Source organism: Bufo gargarizans, chromosome 1, assembly GCF_014858855.1.
Source record: "Bufo gargarizans isolate SCDJY-AF-19 chromosome 1, ASM1485885v1, whole genome shotgun sequence".
NCBI lineage: Eukaryota > Metazoa > Chordata > Amphibia > Anura > Bufonidae > Bufo > Bufo gargarizans.
The window spans coordinates 7,355,263-7,379,560 of record NC_058080.1 but is presented as its reverse complement, the minus strand read 5'-3'; the positions used below and the strand labels follow the sequence as shown (position 1 = coordinate 7,379,560).

Genomic DNA, 24,298 nt, shown 5'->3' with positions numbered 1-24,298 from the left:
CCCTCCCATTTGTGGCGGTGACATCGCCGGGCTCACTGCTAGGTTGAAGCCTCTGCCTAGCTTTACCCATGGAAAGCTCGGAACGTCATTGGATCTCCATAAAAAGCTCTGATGCTCATATCAGGGGAGCAGCCTGGATGAAAATGGGGATATGTCCAGGTTCAGCTCTGAAACCAGACAACCCCTTTAAAAGGGTTTTCAGAGTTTTTTTTTTTTACTGATGACCTACCCTCTGAATAGATCATCAGTATCTGATCGGTGGGGGTGTGACACCCAGGATCCCCGTAGATCAGCTGTTTCAGAAGGCAGTGGTGCTAGTAGTAGCGCTGCAGCCTTCTCACAGCTTTTCCTAGGCTGAGTGATGTCCCGTTCATTGGTCATGTGGCCTAGGCGCAGCTCAGCCCTATTGAAGTGAATGGGCCTAGCTGCGATACCAAGCACAGCCACTATACGGCGCTGTGTTTGGTGAGCAGAGAGAAGGCCGCAGCCCTCACAGGAGCACCACTGCCTTCTCAAACAGCTGATCGACTGGGATCCCGGCCGATCAGATACTGATTACTTATTAAGGTTATTCATTTTGGCCGGGGTACAGATAGGGTCGTATGCTCCATTGCAGCCAATGGCTAGCATCAGTAATTATTTGTCCCCAAGTGGCTCAACACTGCTGGGTCACTACTGAGGCCAGTAATTGGCTGCAGCGGCGCATGTGACCCGGTCCGCAGAATGACCAGAAGTAAATAAGCCACTGGACGATTGCCGAACATAGCGATGGGGGCAAGTGAGTGTAATTCTGTCATTAGGTGTCATTAAAAAGGGCCAAAATCCTGGAATATCCCCTAGAGCAGGCATGGCCAACCTGTGGCTCTCCAGCTGTTGTAAAACTACAATTCCCACCATGCCCTGCTGTAGGCTGATAACTGTTGGCAGTCAGGGCATGCTGGGAGTTGTAGTTTTGCAGCATCTGGAGAGCCTCAGGTTGGCCATTCCTGTCCTAGAGGTATGTACACATACACTGGAGGTCATTTATCAAAGGGCGGCTTTTTACGCTGGTCTCTGATAGCCCCTGCACTGCCGGAGGAAGCTCCTAATTTATAAAGAGGTGACAGCCGTGCAGCTGTAGTGAAAATGCCGCCAGCCGCCCTAAATGTTAGTAAATTTGCCAGGACCTATATCTCTCCCCCCACCACTCTGGCGTAGCGCTGTTAGTAAATGACCCCCATTGTTCACACTACAATACATGTGGCTGGATTTACAAAACCCCTTCCTCACATTGCAGAAATATGAGCCGGGCAGAGAATGTGGGTAAATCCGCCACGTATGGCTTTCTGCCACGTATTCGCTGAAAGCGACCACCGCTTCTGCCTTTACCTTGCTGGAGCATTGAACATTGATTTTACATCCGTATATTTCTTGCTTTAAATTGGGAGCTGATCCCAATTAAGGCTGAAAGAAAAATATAATAAAAAAAAAATCTTTGGTAAGAAAATGCCAGGTTCATATCCTAAGGGTAGCCCATCAATATGTACACTGGCGGGGGTCCGACACCCTCCACTGATTTAGAGTAGCTCTAGTGCCGAAACTATACAGCGCCGTCCATTGTGTAGTGGTTGGAGCTGGTTACTGCAGCGCTGCTCCTATTGCAGTGAAACCGCTGATGCTACACTGAAACAGCTGATCGGCACGGTGTCAGACCCCCACCAATCAAATATTAATTGCGTATTCTGAGATTATGTCATCAGTATTTATATTTCGGGAAGCCCCTTTTAAAAGGGTTGTCCAAGTTCAGAGCTGAACCCCGGACATACCCATAATTTCACTCTATCAGAGCCGGTGACGTCATCGAACACACTGCTGGGCAGAATAGGATAGGGGATAACTAAGATCGGTGGGGATCAGGATAACAGGGCCCTGTACCCCCTGCTGCTCCCCTGAAATGACCAGAGCAGCCAATCGCACATGTGTAAAAGCTCCATTCATTTCTATGGGAGTTCCGGAGATATCAGAGTACAGCACTCACCTGTCTCCGGAACTCCAGTAGAAATGAATGGAGCTTTTACACATGTGTGATTGGCTGCTCTGGTCATTTCAGGGGAGCAGCAGGGGGTACAGGCCCCCATTCTTGTGGTCGGTGGGGGTCCCAGCCCCACCATTCTGATAGTTATCCCCTATCCTGTGAATAGAGGACAACCTTTACCTACCAGAATACTCAAAGTTGTGTGACCAGTCAATGGGGGTCATTTACTTACAAGTCTTGGTCGTAATAAAAAGTTGCAAGACCCCGTTTTGCGGTTTCTTTAACAAAAAATATTGTCGGTCAGGCATTCTTGTTCTGTGCTCGCCCTTTGGGTGTTTGGGCCGGAAATTTGGCCCCAACCCGTTTCCCATCTTTTCAGGTGTAAAAGCGGAGTGAAAACGACTCCAGTCAGGGGCCAGAATAGTTTTTGCACCAGCTGCATGGACTGCTACCGGTGCACCTCATTACTAAGGCCTAGGCACCTTCTCCACCAGTGCATGGGAGAAATAAAGAACGGAGTAAAACGCGGTCTTTGTAAATGACCCCCAATGTGTACAGAGTCGCATGTCTTGTTTTATAGTTTGGGATTTTCAACACCGATTAAAAAAAATCCAAATTGCTGACTGATCACAAGTGAGGCGTCGTCACACACAACTAGAATGGTCACTTGTGATCTGCAACCCAAATTTTACCCTGTGGTAACTGTCACTGTGTAGTTGTAGCCGAAACTGAACCCTCTCAAGTGACCAGGACACGCTGCAGTGACCTGCGCAGCCGCTACTAAGTGTACAACTCGCAGGCGCACGGAGCAGTGTAAGTAATTCTCGCCTCCCCCTTCATACAGCTGATCGGCAACAGCCGGACTCCTAATTCGGATAAATTAGTGTAAGTAATTTTGACATATTCTAATAAGTAATCTTGTGTTACTAGATCCTCTCTTCAGGATCCTTATCTCAGAGAGGAGAGTGGTTAGTAAGAGCATCTCTCTCTTTCGAGGACCTGTCCTGTCCTACAGTACACAGACAACCCATTGTTTTGAATGGACACCGTGTAATACTTCATTTCTCCTCTGATGGCGCTGCAGAGAAATCGAACAGCAGCAGACAGGAAGAGAGACAGGAGACGTCACTTGCGCACTTTGTCTTTTCATAAAGCTGCTTGGTGGGGGAGCCGGGTGTTGGACCCCCGCCTCTCTGATATTGATTACTTATCCTGAGTATAGGTCATCAATAGTAAAAGCCTGGAGAACCCCTTTAACTACTAGGTTTCTTTAAAGGCTGCGCTGATCACTGGGGATCCAAGCAGCAGGACTCCCAACAATCGGCTTATTGTCAAGGGACCCTTGGAACATGTAGGGATTGTGCAAAGCAGAGAACTCCTTTAAAGGGGCAGTCCTATCACATACAATGGGGGCATATCGCTAGGATATGCCCCCATTGTCTGATAGGTGCGAGTCCCACCTCTGGGACCCGCACCTACAAGGAGAACGGAGCGGCGAGAGGGGTCCGTCCACCACCCAGCGCTGCTCCCATACAAGTGAATGGGAGCGCACCGCTCATGCGTGGCCCCTGCTCCCATCCATTTCTGTTGGGAAGACGGAAATAGCCGAGCCAGCGTTTCGGCGGCCCCGTTGAAATGAATGAATGGAGGGCGGCTGTGCATGCGCAGTTCGCTCTCCATTAATTTCCCCGCTCCGTTGTAGGTGTGGGACCCGCACCTATCAGACAATGGGGGCAATTTCTAGCCATATGCCCCCATTGTATGGGATGGTAAAACCTCTTTAAGGAACTTCCTGGACCACTGTAGTAGTCTATTGGATTTTCGTCATCCAGAGATACATTTTTTTATTTTTATTACAATGGCAAGTTTTGTTGGCTGCTTGGCTCCTATGAAATGCCAAGTGTTGGGTGTGCATGTGTTGCCCACGTGTGCAGTGATTGCTGCGGACCCCCTAGACAACATTTGGTGATTATTATTTATTATTAAAGCGCCATTCATTCCATAGCGCTGTACATATGATAAGCGGTGCACATACATAATACAGACAATTGCACTAATCATAAACAAGACGAGTTACAGACTGGTACAGAAGGAGAGAGGGCCCTGCCCGTGAGGGCTTACAATCTACATGGTATGGGAGAAGGGCACAGTAGGTGCGGGTGAAGCTGGTCATGGCGGTATAGAGGCAGCAGGGTCAATGGTTGTAGGCTTGTCTGAAGAGGTGGGTTCTCAGGTTTCTTTTGAAGAGAGTAGGTGAGAGTCTGATATGTTGGGGTAGCGAGTTCCAGAGTATGGGGAATGCACGGGAGAAATCCTGGAGTCGATTGTGGGAAGAGGCGATAAGAGGAGAGAAGGAGGTCTTGTAGGGATCGGAGAGTGCGTGTGGGGGTGTATCGGGAAAGTAGCTCAGAGATGTAGGGAGGGGACAGGTTGTGGACGGCCTTGTATGTATTTGTTAGTACTTTGAAGTGAATTCGCTGGGCAATGGGGAGCCAGTGAAGGGATTGGCAGAGGCAGAGTAGTAATAGGGTGAGAGGTGGATTAGTTGGGCAGCAGAGTTGAGGATAGATTAGAGGGGTGCGAGAGTGCTGGATGGAAGGCCACAGAGGAGAGTGTTGCAGTAGTCTAGGCGGGAGATGATGAGGGCATGTACAACCATTTTCACAGATTCAAAGTTAAGGAAAGCACGGATGCGGGAGATGTTTTTAAATTGGAGGTGACAGGTGGTGGAAAGGGCTTGGATGTGCGGTCGCAAGGAAAGGGCAGAATCCAAGGTCACTCCAAGGCAGCAGACTTGGTTGACCGGGGAGAGTGTGCAGCCATTGATCGTGATAGATAGGTCTGTTGGGGTTGAGCAAGATGGGGGGAAAGATAATAAATTCTGTTTTATCCATGTTGAGTTTTAGAAAGCAAAAGGCGAAGAAGTAGGATATAGAAGATAGGCATTGTGGGATACTGGGTAGTAAGGTGGTGGTGATTGGACCAGAGAGGTAGATTTGTGTGTCGTCAGCATATAAGTGATACTGAAAGCCATGGGACTCTATGAGCTGTCCACGGCCAAAAGTGAAGATGGAGAAAAGCAGGGGTCCTAGGACAGAGCCTTGCAGAACACCAACAGAGAGGGAATAAGACGAGGATGTGGTGCGGGAGTGGGAGACGCTAAACGTCCGGTCTGTGAGGTATGATGTGATCCAGGAGAAGCCCAGGTCAGTGATGCCAAGAGATGAGAGAGTTTGCAACAGAAGGGAGTAGTCAACAGTGTCGAAGGCAGAGGACAGGTCAAGGAGAAGGAGGACAGAGTATTGTTTCCTGGTTTTGTCTGTTAGTAGGTCATTGGTGATGCAGCCTTGGGACTGTCTACGGACGTGGGTCATCCATCACATTTCCTTGCTGGGAGTGACTGTGTTCCTTTCAGAAAGTACATGACAAAGGGCAGAGAGGGGGAAGCTACAGGGAGTAAGTACAGACACCTCTCCATACAAATGTACTGCATACCACATGGAGGTACAGAGACCTGTCATGTATGGTCCCTTCCAGGTCATCAGGACAAAACGTAACAGGATTTCAGCGTACCCAGTCTTGTGAGGTGATGGGCCACCATGTTTCTGTCCGTAGATGTAGGATAAAGGTTTAGCCCATAGAACAGCCAATAAAAAATCTTTGTGACCAACTTTACAGTGAATGATCCATCCAGTTGAAGGGGAAATCCCTGCTCTTAGTACTATAAGTCGATCATAGAGTGTCCTGCCATGTGATCAACTTAGTGATCGCTGTAATCTGTGGGGAGTAAGTGTTCAGTTTCCCTGCAGCACCACCACAGGGGAAAATAAGTATTACACAATTATTTTTCATATCAGTGGGTCGCCTTCATAATGCAGGACAAGGAGAGAGGTGCTATTTGTAAGGATTGTCCACTTTTGCCAAGAGATGAGAAGGATCCTGAGCAGAGAACCCCCGCTCTGTACGGTCAGAACTCCTAAGCAGGGTGTATGACAAAATGTGTGGTTTTTTTATGCTTCCAGATGACACTTTTAGGAGTTTTCCACTATTATGGCACTTTTTATTATTTATTTTTTTTACTAGCCCCTAGAGCAGTGATGGGGAACCTTTTACCGACGCTTGCCCAAACTGTGACCCAAAACCCACGTATTTATCGCAAAGTGCCAACACGGCAATTCGACCTGAACACCAATATAGAATATCTTCCATGTAATTTATCATTTAGCTATAATAACCGCCTACATTCAGTGCCCATAGTGCGCCCTGCGCTGGTGAATGGCGGGAGAAGTCTAAGGCTACTTTCACACTGGCGTTTTGGCTTTCCGTTTGTGAGATCCGTTCAGGGCTCTCACACACGGTCCAACACGGATCAGTTTTGCCCCAATGCATTCTGAATGGAGAAGGATCCGCTCAGGGTGCATCAGTTTGTCTCCGTTCCGTCTCCATGCCGCTCTGGAGGCTGCTTGCAGTGTTTTGGTGTTTGTCTGACGAAACTGAGCCAAACGGATCCGTCCTGACACACAATGTAAGTCGATGTGGATGGATCCGTTTTCTATGACACAATCTGGCACAATAGAAAGTGGATCCATCCCCCATTGACTTTCAATGGAGTTCATGACGGATCCATCTTGGCTATGTTACAGATAAGACTACTTTTACACTTGCGGCAGAGGATTCTGTCAGGCAGTTCCGTCGCCGGAACTGCCTGCTGGATCTGGCAATCCAGACGCAAACGGATGGCATTTGTCAGACGGATCCAGATGCGGATCCGTCTGACGAATGCATTGAAATACCGGATCCGTCTCTCCGGTGTCATCCAGAAAAACGGATTGGTATTTTTTTTCCCCACAGATTTAAAGGTCTGCGCATGCACGGACCGGAATAACGGATCCGTCAATGTGGCAATTTTAATGCCGGCACTAATACATTTCAATGGAAATCAATGCAGATTCCGGCAAGTGTTCAGTTTTTTTGGCCGGAGATAAAACTGCAGCATGCTGCGGTATTATCTCCGTCCTTAACAGTCAAAAAGACTGAACTGAAGACATCCTGATGCATCCTGAACGGATTGCTCTCTATTCAAAATGCATGGGGATATGCCTGATCAGTTCTTTTCCGGTATTGAGCCCCTGTGACGGAACTCAACACCGGAAAAGAAAAACGCAAGTGTGAAAGTACCCTAATACAACCGGATCCGTTCATAATGGATGTATGCGGTTGTATTATTGTAACAGATCCGTTTTTGCAGATTTATGACGGATCCGCCCAAAACGCGCGTGTGAAAGTAGCCTTGGGCATATTGGTACACCATAGACTTTTTCCATGGGGCGGGTGCCGCCTCTGCCACCCATGCCATAGGTTCGCGACCACTGCCCTAGAGCATGTGATACTCAATGAAAATCGCACTTTCCTGCTCCCCACCACTCCATTCCAGTGCCCGGCCTGGTTACTGCCGCTAAAGTGAATTATGAAATTCACTAGAGTGTTTTTATTTTTATTGGAGTTTTTTTTTGTTTTTGCGTTGTGTGTATTATTTTTTTTTCTAAACTAAACTTTCTGCCTATGTGTTATAAAACACCAGAGAAAATGCCTGTCTAACATTTTACAATAATAAAAAAACTCTTAAAAAAGCCACATAAAAGCGCAGCGAGAAAAAAAAAAAACTAAGGAAAAGAATAGAAATGTATAAAAACCCCAACAGCGAGTGTGATAAAATAGAAGTCATCTTTGCAGTCCTCCAGAGCGGCAATGTTTTTTTTTTTTTTTCTTGGCTGCAGCAGTGACATCCCATGCGCACCACGTCACCTCTGCAGCCAGTTACTGAGCTCAGCAATTCCATGCCGTTATACTGCTGAGGCCAGTGATTCCCTGCACGATGACCTGGTGTGTTTCCATGCCAGAAAGCATCCAACTAACACCCCCTCCTACCCCCTTTCCTATTCCCAAATTACTTTTTGTTCCAAGTGGTACGAATAATCCAGCGTTTGGTACGGGTCAGGCCACATTATTCTCAATAAGGCCTCATGCACACGACCGCATGTATTTTGCAGTCCGCAAAAAAATACGGATGACGTCCGTGTGAGTTCTGTATTTTGCAGAACAGAACAGCTGACCCCTAATAGAACAGTCCTATCTTTGTCCATAATGCTAGGACATGTTCTACTTTTTTGCGGAACAGAAACACGGAAACGGAATGCACACAGAGTACCTTCCGTTTTTTTTTTGCGCGCTCATTGAAATGAATGGTATACGATCCGCAAAAAAAAATGAACGGACACGGACATAAAATACATTTGTGTGCATGAGGCCTGAGGTTCATGTCTGTGTTGCGTCCACATTTTTTGCAGACCCATTGACTTCAGTGGGTTCGTTGTCCACATTTTAGGACTTGTTCTGTTTGCAGAATAAATGTATAGATGCAGAAATCATCGGGCGTATGTCCGTTCCGCAGAAATATATAAAATGTCTGCAAGGTACGGACCCGTTGAAGTCAATGGATGGATCCACACAAGACAAATGCAGTTGACACATGGGCCACATCCATCCACATATTTAGCAGATCTGCGGTTTGTGGACCGCAAAACGGACATGGTTGTGTGCATGAGGCCTTACGGGTACGATTGAACGACTACAGCTGTTGTATAACCCAGGATGGCAGTCACATTGTGCAGCTTCTGCCGTATCTGCGGACCAGGGGATCATATGGGAATAAATGGCAGACAGCTGGGTACGGAATGGCACCTGAGACCGCTGATAGTCGGCCGCCTGTCTCGTGCGTCTTCAGATGCCTTTGTGGTAGTGTGAATGTCCGTGCACGAGGTTCAGGCAGAAAGCTTGCTGAAAAGAGGAATCCCTTTTCTTGCAACCCTGCATTATGCCGTTCCCCAATACAATGGCCACTAGGTGTGACCAATCTCCTTGTCAGACCGTGTAAGGACACACGCCTTTGAGAAGGGGAACGGCCATTTATTCATACATTTCCAGGAGGAATAACGGAGGTCAAGCCTACCCCCTGCTTCTGTGGGGCTAGTGGAGAAAGACCAGTGCGACCTGTTCTGTACATTTTCCTAGACAATGGATGGAGCTGCATGCTTGACCACTGCTCCATTCATACACCGTGGTCGTGCAGGGAGGGGGGCTCGGGATCCCTGTTCTAGAGACCAGCCGGACCCCAGTAATCAGGCATTTGTCGCCTCTGCTGTGGGCAGGTTAGAACTAGTGCAGTTATACCGCCGGGAGGTTACCTATGGTAAGGGAGGTTACGATTTCATGCTGGGAAATTACGTACATACTGTAGATTATTCCAAATATAAAAGGGTCCCCTATATGAGCAATATCTGAAAGAAACCGCTTGCTATCCCAGTATACCGCAGAACCGTGGCTATGGAAATACACAGCCTCCCTGTGCGGCCACACAACGGAGCGGTAGGCACTTGGTTTGCGGCATGTGTGGCGCCGGATTACAGACATATAGAAGCAGCAAGATAACTGCTCCTTAATGAGCACCTGTCAGCAGCATCAGCCCCATTGATCCTGCCAATTAAAATGATACCTGTCTTGAAGATCAGATGAGGCGTTCCCGAGAAAAAGGGACTTTTATTCTTTATGCAGATTAGGACTTCAGTGCACTAAGGGGCATGGCCAGCACAGGAAAGCTGAGCTTAGGCCCCGCCCCTTTGTGCACTGGAGCCCTAATTTGCATGTTTTTTTTTTTGTCTCGTGATTGGTGCAATTGATTTTCCTAAGACAGGTATCATTTTAAACAGCAGGATCCACCCTACCAGGCAACATGTCTGGTTGAATAAGGTTGATCCTGGTGCACTTTAAATAGAAACCTACCCTGAAGTCAGAGGATTGGGAAAGGTGAGTTTGGCGATTCTCGGCCAGAGTGGGAGCTGGGCTTACATAGCGGAGATGGACATCCAAAGCCGGGGAACCACTCTGTGACATCAACGTGCTCTAATATGGCTTATGGACAAGGGGTGTAATATATTTTTTAAAATTATGGGAATAATCAGTTTTATTACAAATTTAAAAAAAAAATAGCACAATATGTCTTAGGGGGTCTTGTGCCGGCCGCACCCGTATGCACTTGAATGGGTCTGCAATCCGGAAGGCTGTGCATGAGCCCTAAGAGTGAAACTCCTGAAGACTGGCCAGCTAGACATTTCCCAAGTGGAAAGTAAGAAGTAGTGTTCTTGGTGGCCATTCAGATGAACGGCCATCTTGTTAGCGGCTCGTCTAGATGCTATTCTGTCCAAGCACCGAAAGGTGGTGTCTGGTGCTCGCTCATACTATACAGCACAGTCAACTTTTCTTAGGTCCACAGAACTGCTTGAGATGTCAGAGGAGAAGGTCCCATGTGTCAATGAAGATGTGTCCCACCGATACGTAAAAAGATGACCTAGTGTCAACGAGCCCTTCTGAGGGCCTTTAGGGCTCACGCACACGACTGTATCCGTTTTATGGTCTGCAAATTGCAGATCGGCATAATACGGTTATCAGCCGAGCTGTTTCTTTTTAACGCCTCAAGAAATGTCCTATCCTGTCCACAAAACGGACACATATAGGACATCTTTTTGGCAGGGCTGCGGGATGGACATACAGATACAGACAACTGTGTGGATGTTGTGTGCTTAACACATCTTTTGTGGCCCCGCTGAAGTGAATGGGTCCGCATCCGACCGGCAAAATCGGGCGCGTGCATGAGGTCTATAAGGGATTTTCCCATTAAAAAAGAGAAAAAAAAATCATCTATTGTCTATCCACAGGATTGCTTATAAATGTACTGTCTGGTCCGACTGCTGGGCCCCCCGACCGATCATGAGAATAGAGGGCCCCAATTTTCCTGAGTGAATGACGGTGTGCGTGTGTGACCTCGATTCCATTCACTTCTATGGCCTAATGCTAGAAGGCCTGACTAACGAGCCTCCGAGGGGCTCACCGTCTCTGAAGGTCCATTTGCCTGAGCAGATATTCGTATCTGTGATCACAGATGAGATTGCTGTTAGAGAATTAATTGTGATTATAGACGAGATTTACTATTGAACTCGCGACGGTTTATAGGCACGTTTTGAACCAAATATACTGGTGTACTTGTTTTGAACTGCGTTTGAGTTTTTTGGACACATCTCTGACTCTTTGAATCGACCCATGTAAAGGTCTATGAACGAGTGCTGATCGGCGCTCGTCATGGCTGAATTATAGGCCAATGCAGAAGAAACCTCAGGCCGTTCACATTAGATGGGCAGCAGCTATCACCCGACCTCCCTGATACATATGTGGCATGTGTTTTAGATAGCAGCAGTGATGGCGACTTCTCTCTGAGGAACAAAAGGATCGGCCGTGTTGAAATCTAACCCTAGATTGCCAACTGGCCCCGCTGAAATGGGCAGGCTTGACCAGCATACATCTAAGGCTTGTTACATGTGTCTTCTTCTGCACTTTGTGTCTTTGCTGAATGGTTTCCATTATTGTTCCACAGAGATTGAACTGGATGAAAAAACCAAAAAAGAACTTTTTACGGACACCTTCTGTAGGGTGTGTGGGGCGGTCTTACAGTTCGAAGCTCACAGAAATGCACACTATGAGGTATGAGGCCTTTAAACCTATAGGTCCGTGATGTTTCCCCACTCAAACTTTACCCTGGGCCTGGTTCTCCATTCAAAGAAAGAGCCTAGTCATTACGTAATAATAAATCATAATCGGGCATCACCAGTGATTACAGATTCCAACTTACAACCTGTGCTACAGGCCACAGCTGCATTCACCATTCTTCAGCCTTCAGAGCTGAACTCCTTCCAGCATTCTTTGCTTTTTCACTTTTCTACACAGAGATTTTTGGGGAGTTACACTTCGCTAAGTGTAGTCTCCGTACAATAAATAATCTGATACAGGAAAAAGTCAACGTCTCCATGCATTTTAGGCGCTCTGTTGGTGATGGATCTGGCAACAACCCTGCTGACAGTTTCCAACAGCGAGCAACAGAATTGTGAATGCAGTTCTGAACTGTGAAACCAGCTGTAAATACAGTGACTACCCTATTGTGTACCCAAATAAGTTTCCATTAAAGGGCTAGTCCCATCTCAGACATTGATGGCTTGTGGCTTGGATATGCCATCAATGTCAGATGAGCCCCACCTCTGGGACCTGCTCTTATGTCCAGAATGATGCCTCCGAAGAGAAGAAGAGCACACTGCGTGCACCGTACGCCCTCCGTTCACTGCTACAGGAATTTCATAAAAAGCCAAGCAAGTGTGCTCGGATATTTTCGGGAGTCCAATAGTGGTGAATGGAGAGAGCACCGCACGTGCACGACCACCTTTTTATTCCTCACTAATTGACTTGCCCAAATAGCCCAGCCAGCACACCCATAGTAGTGAACGGAGGGTGGCCACGCATGCATGGCTGCTCTGACTTTACTTCTGGGCCTGGTCTGGAGATGGGAGAGGTGGGACCTGCACCTGTCTGACATTGATAGCATCGGGAATACCCCTTTACGACAACAAGCGGAGCTTGGAAGTGTCGTAACTCGGTTATATGTTTTCAAAAAATATTAGACCACAGCACTTTTTCTGAGACTGGCCAAGTTGGGTGCACGTCCGGGTTGCGTTCTATAGCTCCACCTCAAGAACTGTAAATATCTCACAAATTTTTAGACAGCACTCCGTGATGATGATGATAATACGTAGTAGTTTATTTCATAATATTTCAGCCAGGCACAGTGGTACACAAGTTGCTTGCAACGTTTCGGGCTAACATAAGCCCTTCATCAGGCACTAGCAGGACCACATAACAGGTGTTGCCGACGTTATTATGAAATAAACTACTACGTATTATCATAACTCAGTTATATGGTTATTACAGTGAAGTCTGATGATGTGATCCTTTCCCTCTTTCTGCAGGGTAAGAGGCACGCGCAAAAAGTGCGACTGTATTTCCTGAAACAGGAGCTGGAAGAACTGACTTATAAGAAAAAACAGAAAGTGGAGCATGTCGATTTTCACGTGAGTTTTCCTTCTAAGCTTTTAGGCTACTTTCACACTCGCATTTTGGCTTTCCGTTTGTGAGATCCGTTCAGGGCTCTCACACACCCTGTCCAAAACTGATCAGTTTTGCCCTAATGCATTCTGAATGGATAAGGATCCGCTCAGAATGCATCAGTTTGCCTCCATTGCGCTCTGGAGGCTGCTTGCAGCGTTTTGGTGTCCGTCTGCCAAAACTGAGCCAAACGGATCCATCCTGACACACAATGTAAGTCGATGGGGACAGGTCTGTTTTCACTGACACAATGCAAAACGGATCCCCCCCCCCCCCCCCATTGACTTTCAATGGTGTTCAATACGGATCCGTTTGGCCAATGTTAAAGATAATAAAAACGGATTCGTTTTGAACGGATGCATGCGGTTGTATTATCGGTGCGGATCCGTATGTGCAGATCCATGACGGATCCGCAGCAAATGCGAGTGTGAAAGTAGCCTTACACTGGTGCCGCCTCTTCAATTATTTTCAGTATCTTCAAACCCAAGTGATCAGTACAGGGCAGAGGAAGCATGAAACAGTTAATTTGGCGCAAATCGCGACACCTTTATCACAATGGCGCACTCTGTATAATTCATTGGTCTGTAATGAAACGCCACCTCGCGCCTTTAGCTCACGTGCACGTATTCAACAGCTAAATATCCCCTAAATCAGAAATACATTTGGCGCAGCCGTTGCTAGATTTTTAGACAGACCCCTTTACAAAAAACAGATGCAAAATGGTGCAGCAAAAAATCTGACCGTATCAACCAATCACAGAAATGAAAATGAATGAAAGCTGAGCCGTGATCGGTCGCGACCAATCTATATTTGATCTCATTGTAGGAAAGCCCCGTCCCTGTTGCGGCGGCGGCAGCACCCCCCACGATACGTAAAATCTCACCATGTTGTGTCATTTCAGGTGGAGAAAGGCATATCTCTAGACAAAAACAGGTTCTGCAGCCTCTGCAACATGGTGTTCAGCTCTCCAGTTGTCGCCCAGTCGCATTATGTTGGGAAGATTCATGCCAAGAAGCTGAAGCAGATGAGTGGAGAACAGAGCGAGTGGTCAACGGGCCCTGAGGAGAATGCCCAGGTAGAAACAGGTGAGGACTGACACAGACGGACAGTTGTCTTTGGTGTTGCTCTGGCAGCTCTGAAGACACCGTTACCCTGTAAGAAGTGGAGCAGTGTAACCATCGGGGTGGCCTTCCCCCCCTACAGCTACAGACCAAGCTGAATGTCTGGGCTACAGAGATTGATAACCCATCCTTAGGTTAGCTCATCTATATCATATCAGTGGGGGTCTGCCACCGATTAGCTGTTTTGTGTATAGTATATGGAGCGGAAACAGAATGCACTATACACTGTGTAGTTTTCAGCGCCGGTCTACTGCAGCACAGTTGCCATTCCCTTGAATGAGAGCTAGGCTGCAGTACCCTGGAACTGCCACTACACTGTAGGTGGAGCTGTGCTCTCTACACGGTATAGTTTCCAGTTCTTCCTTAAAGGGGTTGGCCCATCTCACACATTGGTGGCATATCACTCGGACCAGCGCTTATCTCTAGAAGGAGGATGGACCACGCATGCGCAGCCACTCTCGATGCATTTCTGTGGGAGAGACGAAAATAACCCACTGGCATGTTTGGCAATTTTCAGAAGTCCTATAGAAATGAATGGGAAGCGCACTGTGGCGGTGCGGCCACCAGTCCATTGGGGCTGATGGAAATAGCTGAGCCAGCGCATAGAAGTGAATGGAGGGCGGCCACGCATGCTCCGTATGTTCTCCTTCACTTTGCGGGCTCTATTCTAGAGATAAGTGCCAGCAATGTATGAGACTGGCCAACCCCTTTAACCACCTGATTGTGGGGGTGGTGGGTGTCAGCCCTCCACCGATCTCATATAGATGACCTCGAGAATAGGTCATCGTGATCTGTGACCCAGATAACCCCTTTAAAGTTGCACCCTCATTTGAAAAAGTTTTTTTAAGGGGCTGACCAGGATTTCAGAAACATGGCAGCTTTCTTCCATAAAGCAGCACCGCACCTGTCCACAAGTTGTGCCTGGTATTGCAAGTTAGCACTGCAGCGTAGCTTAAGGCCTCTTTCACATGGGCGTTGCGGGAAAATGTGCGGGTGCGTTACGGGAACACGCGCGATTTTTTCCGTGCGAGTGCAAAACATTGTAATGCGTTTTGCACTCGCGTGAGAAAAATCGCGCATGTTTGGTACCCAGACCCGAACTTCTTCACAGAAGTTCGGGTTTGGGATCGGTGTTATGTAGATTGTATTATTTTCCCTTATAACAAGGTTATAAGGGAAAATAATAGCATTCTGAATACAGAATGCATAGTATAATAGCGCTGGAGGGGTTAAAAATAAATAAATAATAATTTAACTCACCTTAGTCCACTTGATCGCGAAGTCGGCATCTCCTTCTGTCTTTATCTTAGCTGTGTGGAGGAACAGGACCTGTGGTGACGTCACTCCGATTTACCATGGTGATGGATCATGGGATGTCCGGAGTGACGTCACCACAGGTCCTGTTACCGCACACAGCTAAGATGAAGACAGAAGGAGATGCCGGCTGCGCGATTAAGTGGACTAACCCCTCCAGCGCTATTGTACTATGCATTCTGTATTCAGAATGTTAATAATGATCGGGTCTCCATCCCGATCGTCTCCTAGCAACCGTGCGTGAAAATCGCACCGCATCCGCACTTGCTTGCGGATGCTTGCGATTTTCATGCAACCCCATTTGATTTCTATGGGGCCTGCGTTACGTGAAAAACGCACAAAGAGGAGCATGCTGCGATTTTCACGCAACGCACAAGTGATGTGTGAAAATCACCGCTCATGTGCACAACCCCATAGAAATGAATGGGTCAGGATTCATTGCGGGTGCAATGCGTTCACCTCACGCATTGCATCCACGCGGAATACTCGCCCGTCTGAAAGGGGCCCAACAGACACAGCCTATCGACAGGTGTGCCAGTATTTCTGGAAGAAAGTAGCCATGATTTTCTAACCCTGGACAACCCCTTTAACCATTCGGAACAAGTGTAACCGGGAGCTACATTTGAAAGAGATTTTCCAGTTTTATGAAAACATCTATAAATCATAAGGAAAGGAATTGATTTGCAGCTTTCTAATACGCTTCACATTTCAATTCATTGCCATTGTCAAGATCTCTGCTTGCTGTTAGTAAAAAAATAAAAAAAGGGAGTTTCTTGTTTATACCCAAATACTTAAAAAAACATTTGTCACCTATCCATATGTGCAATCGCTGGAAGTCCAGCTGCTGGAACCGCGATCAGTTCGAGACTAGGGGTAGTCTGTGTGATTGTGCTTTGTCTTAGCGATCTTCCTCAGCTCCATAGAGCAGTGGTCGCACATGCCTACCACCACTCCATTCGCACAGAGGACCCCATTCTAATGATCGGTGGGGGTTCCAGTGTCCATACATTTATCGCCTACCCTGTGGATAGATGGTGAATGTTCCCTTTAAAGTCAGTACAGACTTCTCACAGCTGATAGTTTGCTACACTTAAACAATCCTCAGCGAGCTAAACCACTTGGGTTCCAGGATGATTCCTTTGGCTTGTACATTGTGACAAACTATCAGGAAACTAAAGAGATTTGGGACGCTGACGTATTTAGTTAAAAGTAGTGGAGGTCTCAGTACCCAGACCCCCACCGTTCAAAACCTTTGGTATGCTGCTGTGGTATATCAAAGGTTTTATGTAGTGTAAAAATGGTGGGGAGTGCATTTGGTGCTAATCATTTTTTCCCCCCAGTTTTTTCCCTTTTTAATGAAATTGTCAGTATTACCAACCTAAATTACAAATTTTATACAATTCCAGCCAGTGCACCCCCCCCCTTATGCTTGTGGTGCCGCCGCTGGAGTCAGACACAGTGGTCACAGGTGGAACCAGTAAATTACACTTTTATTAAAGGGGTTTTCTCATCTCAGACAATGGGGGCATATCGCTAGGATATGCCCCAATTGTCTTATAGGTGCGGTTCCCACCACTGGAACCCGCACCTATATCGAGAACGGAGCCCCGAAAGTGAAGGAGAGCGCACTGCACATGCGCAGCCGCCCTCCATTCATTTCTATGGGGCCGCCGAAAATAGCCAAGCTCTGGCTCGGCTATTGCCGTCTGCCCCATAGAAATGAATGGGAGCATGGGCCGCGCGAGCGCGGCACGCTCCCATAGCGCTTGGTGGTGGACGGAGCCCAGGAAATCTGCCACAGTGCTCCCTGCTCCGTTCTCGATATAGGTGCTGGTCCCAGCGGTGGGACCCGCACCTATCAGACAATGGGGGCATATCCTACGTTAGTAAGGCTGATGACCTTATATGAATGAATACATTTTTCAGAGAAAATAACGATGTAATTCCTGACAACCCCGATCATCTGCATATTCACTACTGATAATGATGGCACTGTCCGGGGTATTGCTGGCTGCGGAGCACAACCTGTCCTGTTGTCACAGCTGTGGTGCCATGTGTTGTCTCAGCTGCTGCTCTTCTTCTCCTTTGCAGCTGTCGACGAGTCCGATCCCACATTCTCCCCTCTGACAGAGAAGTCCAACCAGCAGGACGCAAGCTCAGATCCTGCCGGCGGTGATAATTCAATTGACCTAAGTGACCCAAACAAGTACTGCAAGCTCTGCTGTGCCTCTTTCAACAAGCCCCTGGTGGCCCAGCAGCACTACAGTGGGAAAAAGCACGCCCGCAACAAAGCACGCAAGAAAATGATGGAAGAGATGGGGGATACTGGGGTCCCTATAGACTCTGGGGGTAAGGAGAAATAAAGCACATATAGTATTAAAATCAGTTGGTTGTAAGGCACAAACAGGGTAGGTCCTCCAAGAGACACGCTGCTATTGATATAGTTGTATAGGGGGAGGAACTCTCTGTGTCCCGCACCACCCGCTCAGAGCCTGCACTAGTCCCTAGCACACTATATCAAGTTTACCCGGACCTTTCCTTTAAATATATTTTAGTGCATTTGGTAATTGATATTGAGGGGTAGCTGGAAATATAAACTAGTTTCAGATTTAAAGGGGTTCTCCGGGATTTACATATTGATGACCTATCCCCAGGACAGGTCATCAATATGAGATTGGCGGGAGTGCTGGGAGTCGGACACCCGCCAATCTTATATTGATGATCAACTGTTGTGAAGCCGGCAGTGCTCCCGTGAGCACCGCGACCTCCTCGCAGCTTACCAAGCACAGCGCCGTACATTGTATAGTGGCCCCGTTCACACATGTGACCAATGAACGTGGCATCACGTAGCTTAGGAAGAGGCTTAAGCGCTCGCGGAATGCTACGGCCCCTTTGTACAGCTGATCGGCGGGAGTCCCGGAGAATCCCTTGAAGGTTGTCATATGTCGGTGCATTTTGTAAGAACTGTAACATTATGATCTCTCACAACAGCAGGTGAAGGAATATATGTGTGCCCAATCTGCAACATTACCCTGACCTCCATAGAGATGTACCAGTCCCATATGCAAGGCAACAAGCACCACATCAAGTGAGTAATGGTCCTGAGGATGCACGTCTGTGATCCAGCAGCAGACATGATTAGAGCCAGACCTATTAACTGCAAAAGGCTTCTTTTACAAATTGCAGGATGGCTAGCAAATTCTGTGAGCCTTGATAATGGCTAGATGCAGTCAGCGGTTTCCTGGTCTTTCTTGCTTACAAGACTATACCTAATGATGTGTTGTCCATGGCCGTGTCACATAATGCGTAGTGACGGTTTTGTCATGTACCTGAGACTACCACTGTTGATTTTAAAGCATTGTGCCACCACAAAACAATTATCCCCCGATCCACAAGATAGGGGATAAGTGTCTGATCAGCGGGGCCCATGCTGAGCACGCGACTTCACGTGAGCTGTCAGCTGACTTGACTCAGAAGTGATAGCCTGCAAACAGACTGAATTTTAATCCCTGTATCACAAAATCTGCAGATTTTTTTTTTTTAATAAAGACCAATTGAAAAAAAAAAAAACACTGTTTACCCAAAATTAGTAAATTCAGTTATTAGAAAATAATCTCCCCAAAAGTGTCCATTGCCTTTAAATCCTGGCCAAAAGTGTCATGATGGTAGGGAGCCTGTAGCCTTAAGCCTGTGGCTCCCATTGTTGCTGCCTTGGTGTCTGTGCTGTAGCAGTCCACCACTAGGCGGGGTGGAATACCCAAGGATGACTTGCTCTAGTACATAGGTTTATTTTGAGCTCCTAGGATGCCTGTGCAAAGGAAAATGGGAGTGATTGGTGTGGTTGTGTTTAGGCTACCACTACTAGCCCTGATCTACAGCATTGGTCACATGTACATGTAAGGCTACTTTCACACTATCGTTTTGGCTTTCCGTTTTTGAGATCCGTTCAGGGCTCTCACAAGCGGGCCAAAACGTTTCAGTTTTGCCCTAATGCATTCTGAATAAGGATCCGCTCAGAATGCCTCAAGCAGCGTTTTGGTGTCCGTCTGACTATACTGAGCCAAACGACACACAATGTAAGTCAATAGGGACGGATCCGTTTTCTGGCACAATAGAAAACGGATCCGTCCTCCATTGACTTTTAATGGTGTTCAAGACGGATCCGTCTTGGCTATGTTACAGATAATACAAACTGATCCGTTCTGATGCATGCAGTTGTATTATCTGAACGGATCCGTCTGTGCAGATCCATGACGGAGCCGCACCAAACACGAGTGTGAAAGTAGTCTTAAACTGACCACCTGTTTGATGTGGTTTAGGATAATACACCCGGCTGCATCCGTTATGAACGGATCCGTTTGTATTATCTTTAAAATAGCAATGCCGGATCCGTTTTCTATTGTAGCTAAGAAAATGATTCTGGCACCATTGACTTGCATTGTGAGTCATGCCGGATCCGTTTTGCTCCGCGGTTTTCTGTCCGGTATGGGAACGCAACCAAACGGAACATAATGCATTTTGGAGCGTTACGTTCAGTTTTGTCCCCATTTACAATAAATGAGGACAAAACTGAAGCGTTTTTCTCCGGTATTGAGATCCTCTGTGGGATCTGAATACCGGAAAAGTTAAACATAAGTGTGAAAGTAGCCTTAATCGGGTCGAGTTTTCTTTTCATATGATATTAACCTCTGGAGGAGTTGTCTGTTTAGAAAACCTATTTTTATATACCATCTAGAGAATATAGAGAATTGGCCCCCAGGCACACAACCCTATCCGTATTGTTGTCCATAAATCACAGAGCCGCAAAATACGGATGCGGTCTGTGTTACATCTGCATTTTTTGCAGAACCCATTGACTTCAATAGGACCATGATCGGCATTTTGATTACAAGTATAGGACCTGTTTTATCATTTTGCGGAAAGGACATACTGATTCGGAAAGCTTTCCGCATTCATATGTCGGTCACGCAAAAAGATAGACAATGGGCCCGCAAATAAAATGCGGATGCTATACAGATGGATATGGTCGTGTGCATGGGGCCTTAATAAAGGATCCTCAACTCTTGGCCAAAGAGTATAAAGAGTGTCTCTCGCTCGGGAGGACCTGTCCTGTCCTGCATTACACACACAACCCATTGATATGATTGGGCACTGTGTAATTATTAATTTCCCCTGTGGGGGCGCTGCAGGGAAGTTTCCAGATTTACCCACAGACTACAGATCGCTGGGGGACCCATTAGGAGGGACAGTTCATGACCTGCTTGTTGTCAAGGGGGTCCTTCTAACAAGTAGGTAATGGTGGTGATGACTCTGATAACGGCTGTTGAACCCCTTGCCGCGGCACCTAAGAGATATAGACGACCTATCGCCTACCCCCAATCGGCAGGACTGATGGTTATACCATTAGAGATAACTAATATACTAACATGTACATTTATATAATCATATCTCATTTTGTTTCCTTAGGGAGACAATGGTGGCAAATGTCATGAAAACCACAAAGAAGGCATATAACTCTTTTCAAGATGAACTGGCAGATTATATAAAAGTACAGAAGGCAAGGGGGCTGGAACCCAAAAAGTTCAGGCAAGATAAGGATCACTCTGATAGCTGTGAGGAGGAAGAACCTGTGCCTGCACCTACTCATCCTAAAACTAGTCTCCCTGTCCCATATAAGTATCCGCATCATCCCCCCATGCCCTACCCTCCATATAATTCCCATCATCCGCCTGATTTAAGAGCGGCAGGTTGGGATAAGCCCTACTGGCCTCAAAAGCCAACCCCAAAAATACCCAGCAGAACCATTCCCAACAGAAAACGCCCTTGTTCCAGCCCAGACTCCAGCGAGGATTCCTCCTCAAATGAAAGCAGCAGCTCCTCCAAGAAGGAGAAAAGACACAAAAGAGAGCACAGAAGCAAAGACCGGAAACATCAACACAGCAAAACAAGACGAGAAAACGGGAGCAGCGAGAGGAAAAAACGGAAAATAGAAGATTCTGACTCGGGGAAAGACGATGGCGAGCGGGAGAAGAAAGCGGAAGAGTCCAAGCATCGGAAAGACAAGAAGAAGAGAGAGGAGCCGGCTGCCGACAAAGAGGGCAAGAAACACAAAAAACCTAAAAAGATAGAGGACCAAAGAACGGAAGAAGAGATGTTGTGGGACGAGTCCATCTTGGGGTTCTAGGGACGCGTAAGACAATAGATAAAATATGTTACTTTAATAAGAGTCTGTGGTAAACGTCTCAGAAAATCATGGGTCCAGGAATATGGGACACGATCCAGGAGGAACACCTTGTTGTACTTAACTGGGGAGGAGACCACTGAGAAGAAGTAACCAGAGGCCTGGTATATATAGAGTATTTTGCCGAATAGTGTCTCACATAGAGGTCTAATTTATTTTTTTCTTTGTTTTCGTCTAACAAGTATAGTCTGACTTTAAGGGCTTTCCTTCCCCCAAAAAACTGTATATTTCCAATATCCTTGTTTAGGCTCAAACCTTTTTTCCGCTGCTGCTGCCATTACAAGGGGGATTTCTACATTTGTGATTATGTGAGCGACTTTTTCTATGAGTAAACCCAGAGCCGTCTCCAGTTTGTACTTGTCACTTTATTGGGTTGGATTTTATTTTGTTCTGCACATGAGGGATTTTTCTTGAAGTTACAAAGCTTCGTTTCAATGGCTTTTTAATGCCGGTGAATTATGGATTTCGCTCCCTGTGGAATAATTCTTGAGGAATTTTTCAAAATAATTTTAATTTCTTTCTGCGTGAGTTTTTTTTTTTTTAAAGACGATCTTTGGTTTGTTGCACTTTTTTGTGTTGGCTTTTTTAGTTAATGGATTACCAAATAGTCCAATAAAATTGCAGCCGAACTGTTTCATCTTTTTTTCCCCAGTAACTCTCTCATGGGGCAGTGCAGTGAAACTGACCACATGCAGTCAGGTTCCTCCACAGATTTCTGCTGATTCCCAGGGGTCCCTCCAGCCCCCTGATTAACTTATCTGCTGATATTTCTAACAAAAAGAAACATAACTAAATTTAAAACCCCTTTAAGGGCCCATTCTCTTGCCATTGCATAGATTAGGGAAATACTAATGATCTCCTTGTGGATACGTTCCTTGACAATCAGTGATGTAAGTGTGCATTGTAGGTCACAAGGAAGTACAATGCTGCCCAGAATTATTCATACCCCTGGCAAATTTTGACTTAAAGTTATTTTTATTCAACCAGCAAGTAATTTTTTGACGGGAAATGACATAGGTGGCTCCCAAAAGATAATAAGACTATGTACAAGAGGCATTATTGTAGGGAAAAAAACATTTCTCAGCTTTTATTTACATTTCCAGTCCAAAATTATTCATACCCTTCAATAATCAATAGAAAAGCCTTTTATTGGCCATTACAGCAATCAAACGCTTCCTATAATTGCAGACCAGCTTTTTGTCTCCACAGGTATTTTTGCCCATTCATCTTTAGCAATGAGCTCCAAATCTTTCAGGTTGGAGGGTCTTCTTGCCATCACCCTGATCTTTAGCTCCCTCCACAGATTCTCAATTGGATCCAAGTCTAGACTCTGGCTGGGCCGCTCCAAAACGTTAATGTTGGTGTCTGCTAACCATTTCTTCACCACTTTTGCTGTGTGTTTTGGGTCATTGTCATGCTGAAATGTCCACTGGTGCCCAAGGCCGAGTTTCTCTGCAGACTGCCTGATGTTGTCATTGAGAATCCTCATGTATTGCTCTTTTTTCATGGTGCCGTTTACTGTGATTAGGTTCCCTGGTCCATTTGCTGAAAAACACCCCCAAAGCATTAGGTTCCCACCACCATGTTTGACAGTGGGGATGGTGTTCTTTGGGTTGAAGGCTTCTCCTTTTTTACGCCAAATGAAGGAAACATCCTTGTGACCAAACAATAAAATTTTTGTTTCATCTGAACATAACACAGAAGACCAGAAGTCTACTTTGTCCAGATGAGCTTTTGCAAAGGCCAAGCAAGCTTTTGTGGAGAAGTGGCGTCCTCCTTGGTCTGCATTGTGCAGTGTCCGTTGGATTGTCTGCCTTGAGACATTGCCACCAGCAGAGCCCAGATTCACCAGGATGGCCTTGGTGGTGATCCTTGGATTCTTTTTCACCTCTCTTAACTATCCTCCTGGCCAGCACAGGTGTCACTTTTGGCTTCCGACTACGTCCTCTGATATTTTCCACAGTGCGGAACATCTTGTATTTTTTGCTCAAATGTAAATAAAAGCTGAGAAATGTTTTTTTCCCCCACAATAATACCTCTTGTACATCGTCTTATTATCTTTTGGGAGACACCTATGTCATTTCCCGTCAAAAAATTACTTGCTGGTTGAATAAAAGTAACTTTAAGTCATAATTTGCCAGGGGTATGAATAGTTATGGGCAGCACTGTATATGCAGCATGCTCAGGAGCCGAGCCCTCTCCATACGTGGTGAGTGCTACATGTGCTAATGACCAGGATTGTAGAAAACTCCAATCGTGGCCATTTAACTCCTCCGATGCCGCTGTCATCTGAGTAGTTAGTTGGGGGTGGTCCCCTAATCTGAGTCCTCTCCATACGTGGTGAGTGCTACATGTGCTAACATGGCACTCATCTGCAATGCCCAGGATTGTAGAAAACTCCAATCATGGCCGTTTAACTCCTCCGATGCCGCTGTCATCTGAGTAGTTAGTTGGGGATGGTCCCCTGATTGACTCCTCCTCCATGAGGCAGTTATTTTTGCCATTTCAGTTTCTCTGATTACATCTTGTAGGTGTAATAGGATAACAGTTAAAAATTATACACTGCAT

The 24,298-nt window shown here is 46.5% G+C and overlaps 1 protein-coding gene across 2 annotated transcripts in view; it reads left to right on the top strand.

Annotated features, from left to right (window-relative positions):
• The window catches only part of KRCC1 (lysine rich coiled-coil 1), a 28,679-nt gene extending 6,604 nt beyond the window's left edge, over nucleotides 1-22,075 (top strand). Inside the window, exons 2-7 of one of the 2 annotated variants that reach the window (XM_044284151.1) lie at nucleotides 11,499-11,605; nucleotides 12,919-13,020; nucleotides 13,956-14,139; nucleotides 17,581-17,838; nucleotides 18,484-18,577; nucleotides 20,956-22,075. In XM_044284151.1, coding sequence (XP_044140086.1) covers nucleotides 11,499-11,605; nucleotides 12,919-13,020; nucleotides 13,956-14,139; nucleotides 17,581-17,838; nucleotides 18,484-18,577; nucleotides 20,956-21,673 — 1,463 coding nt within the window. In that variant the 3' untranslated portion in view covers nucleotides 21,674-22,075. Of the gene's footprint in view, nucleotides 1-11,498; nucleotides 11,606-12,918; nucleotides 13,021-13,955; nucleotides 14,140-17,580; nucleotides 17,839-18,480; nucleotides 18,578-20,955 lie in introns of both variants that reach the window. The other variant, XM_044283451.1, reaches the window with a different exon arrangement.
• The last annotated feature ends 2,223 nt before the right edge of the window (nucleotides 22,076-24,298 follow it).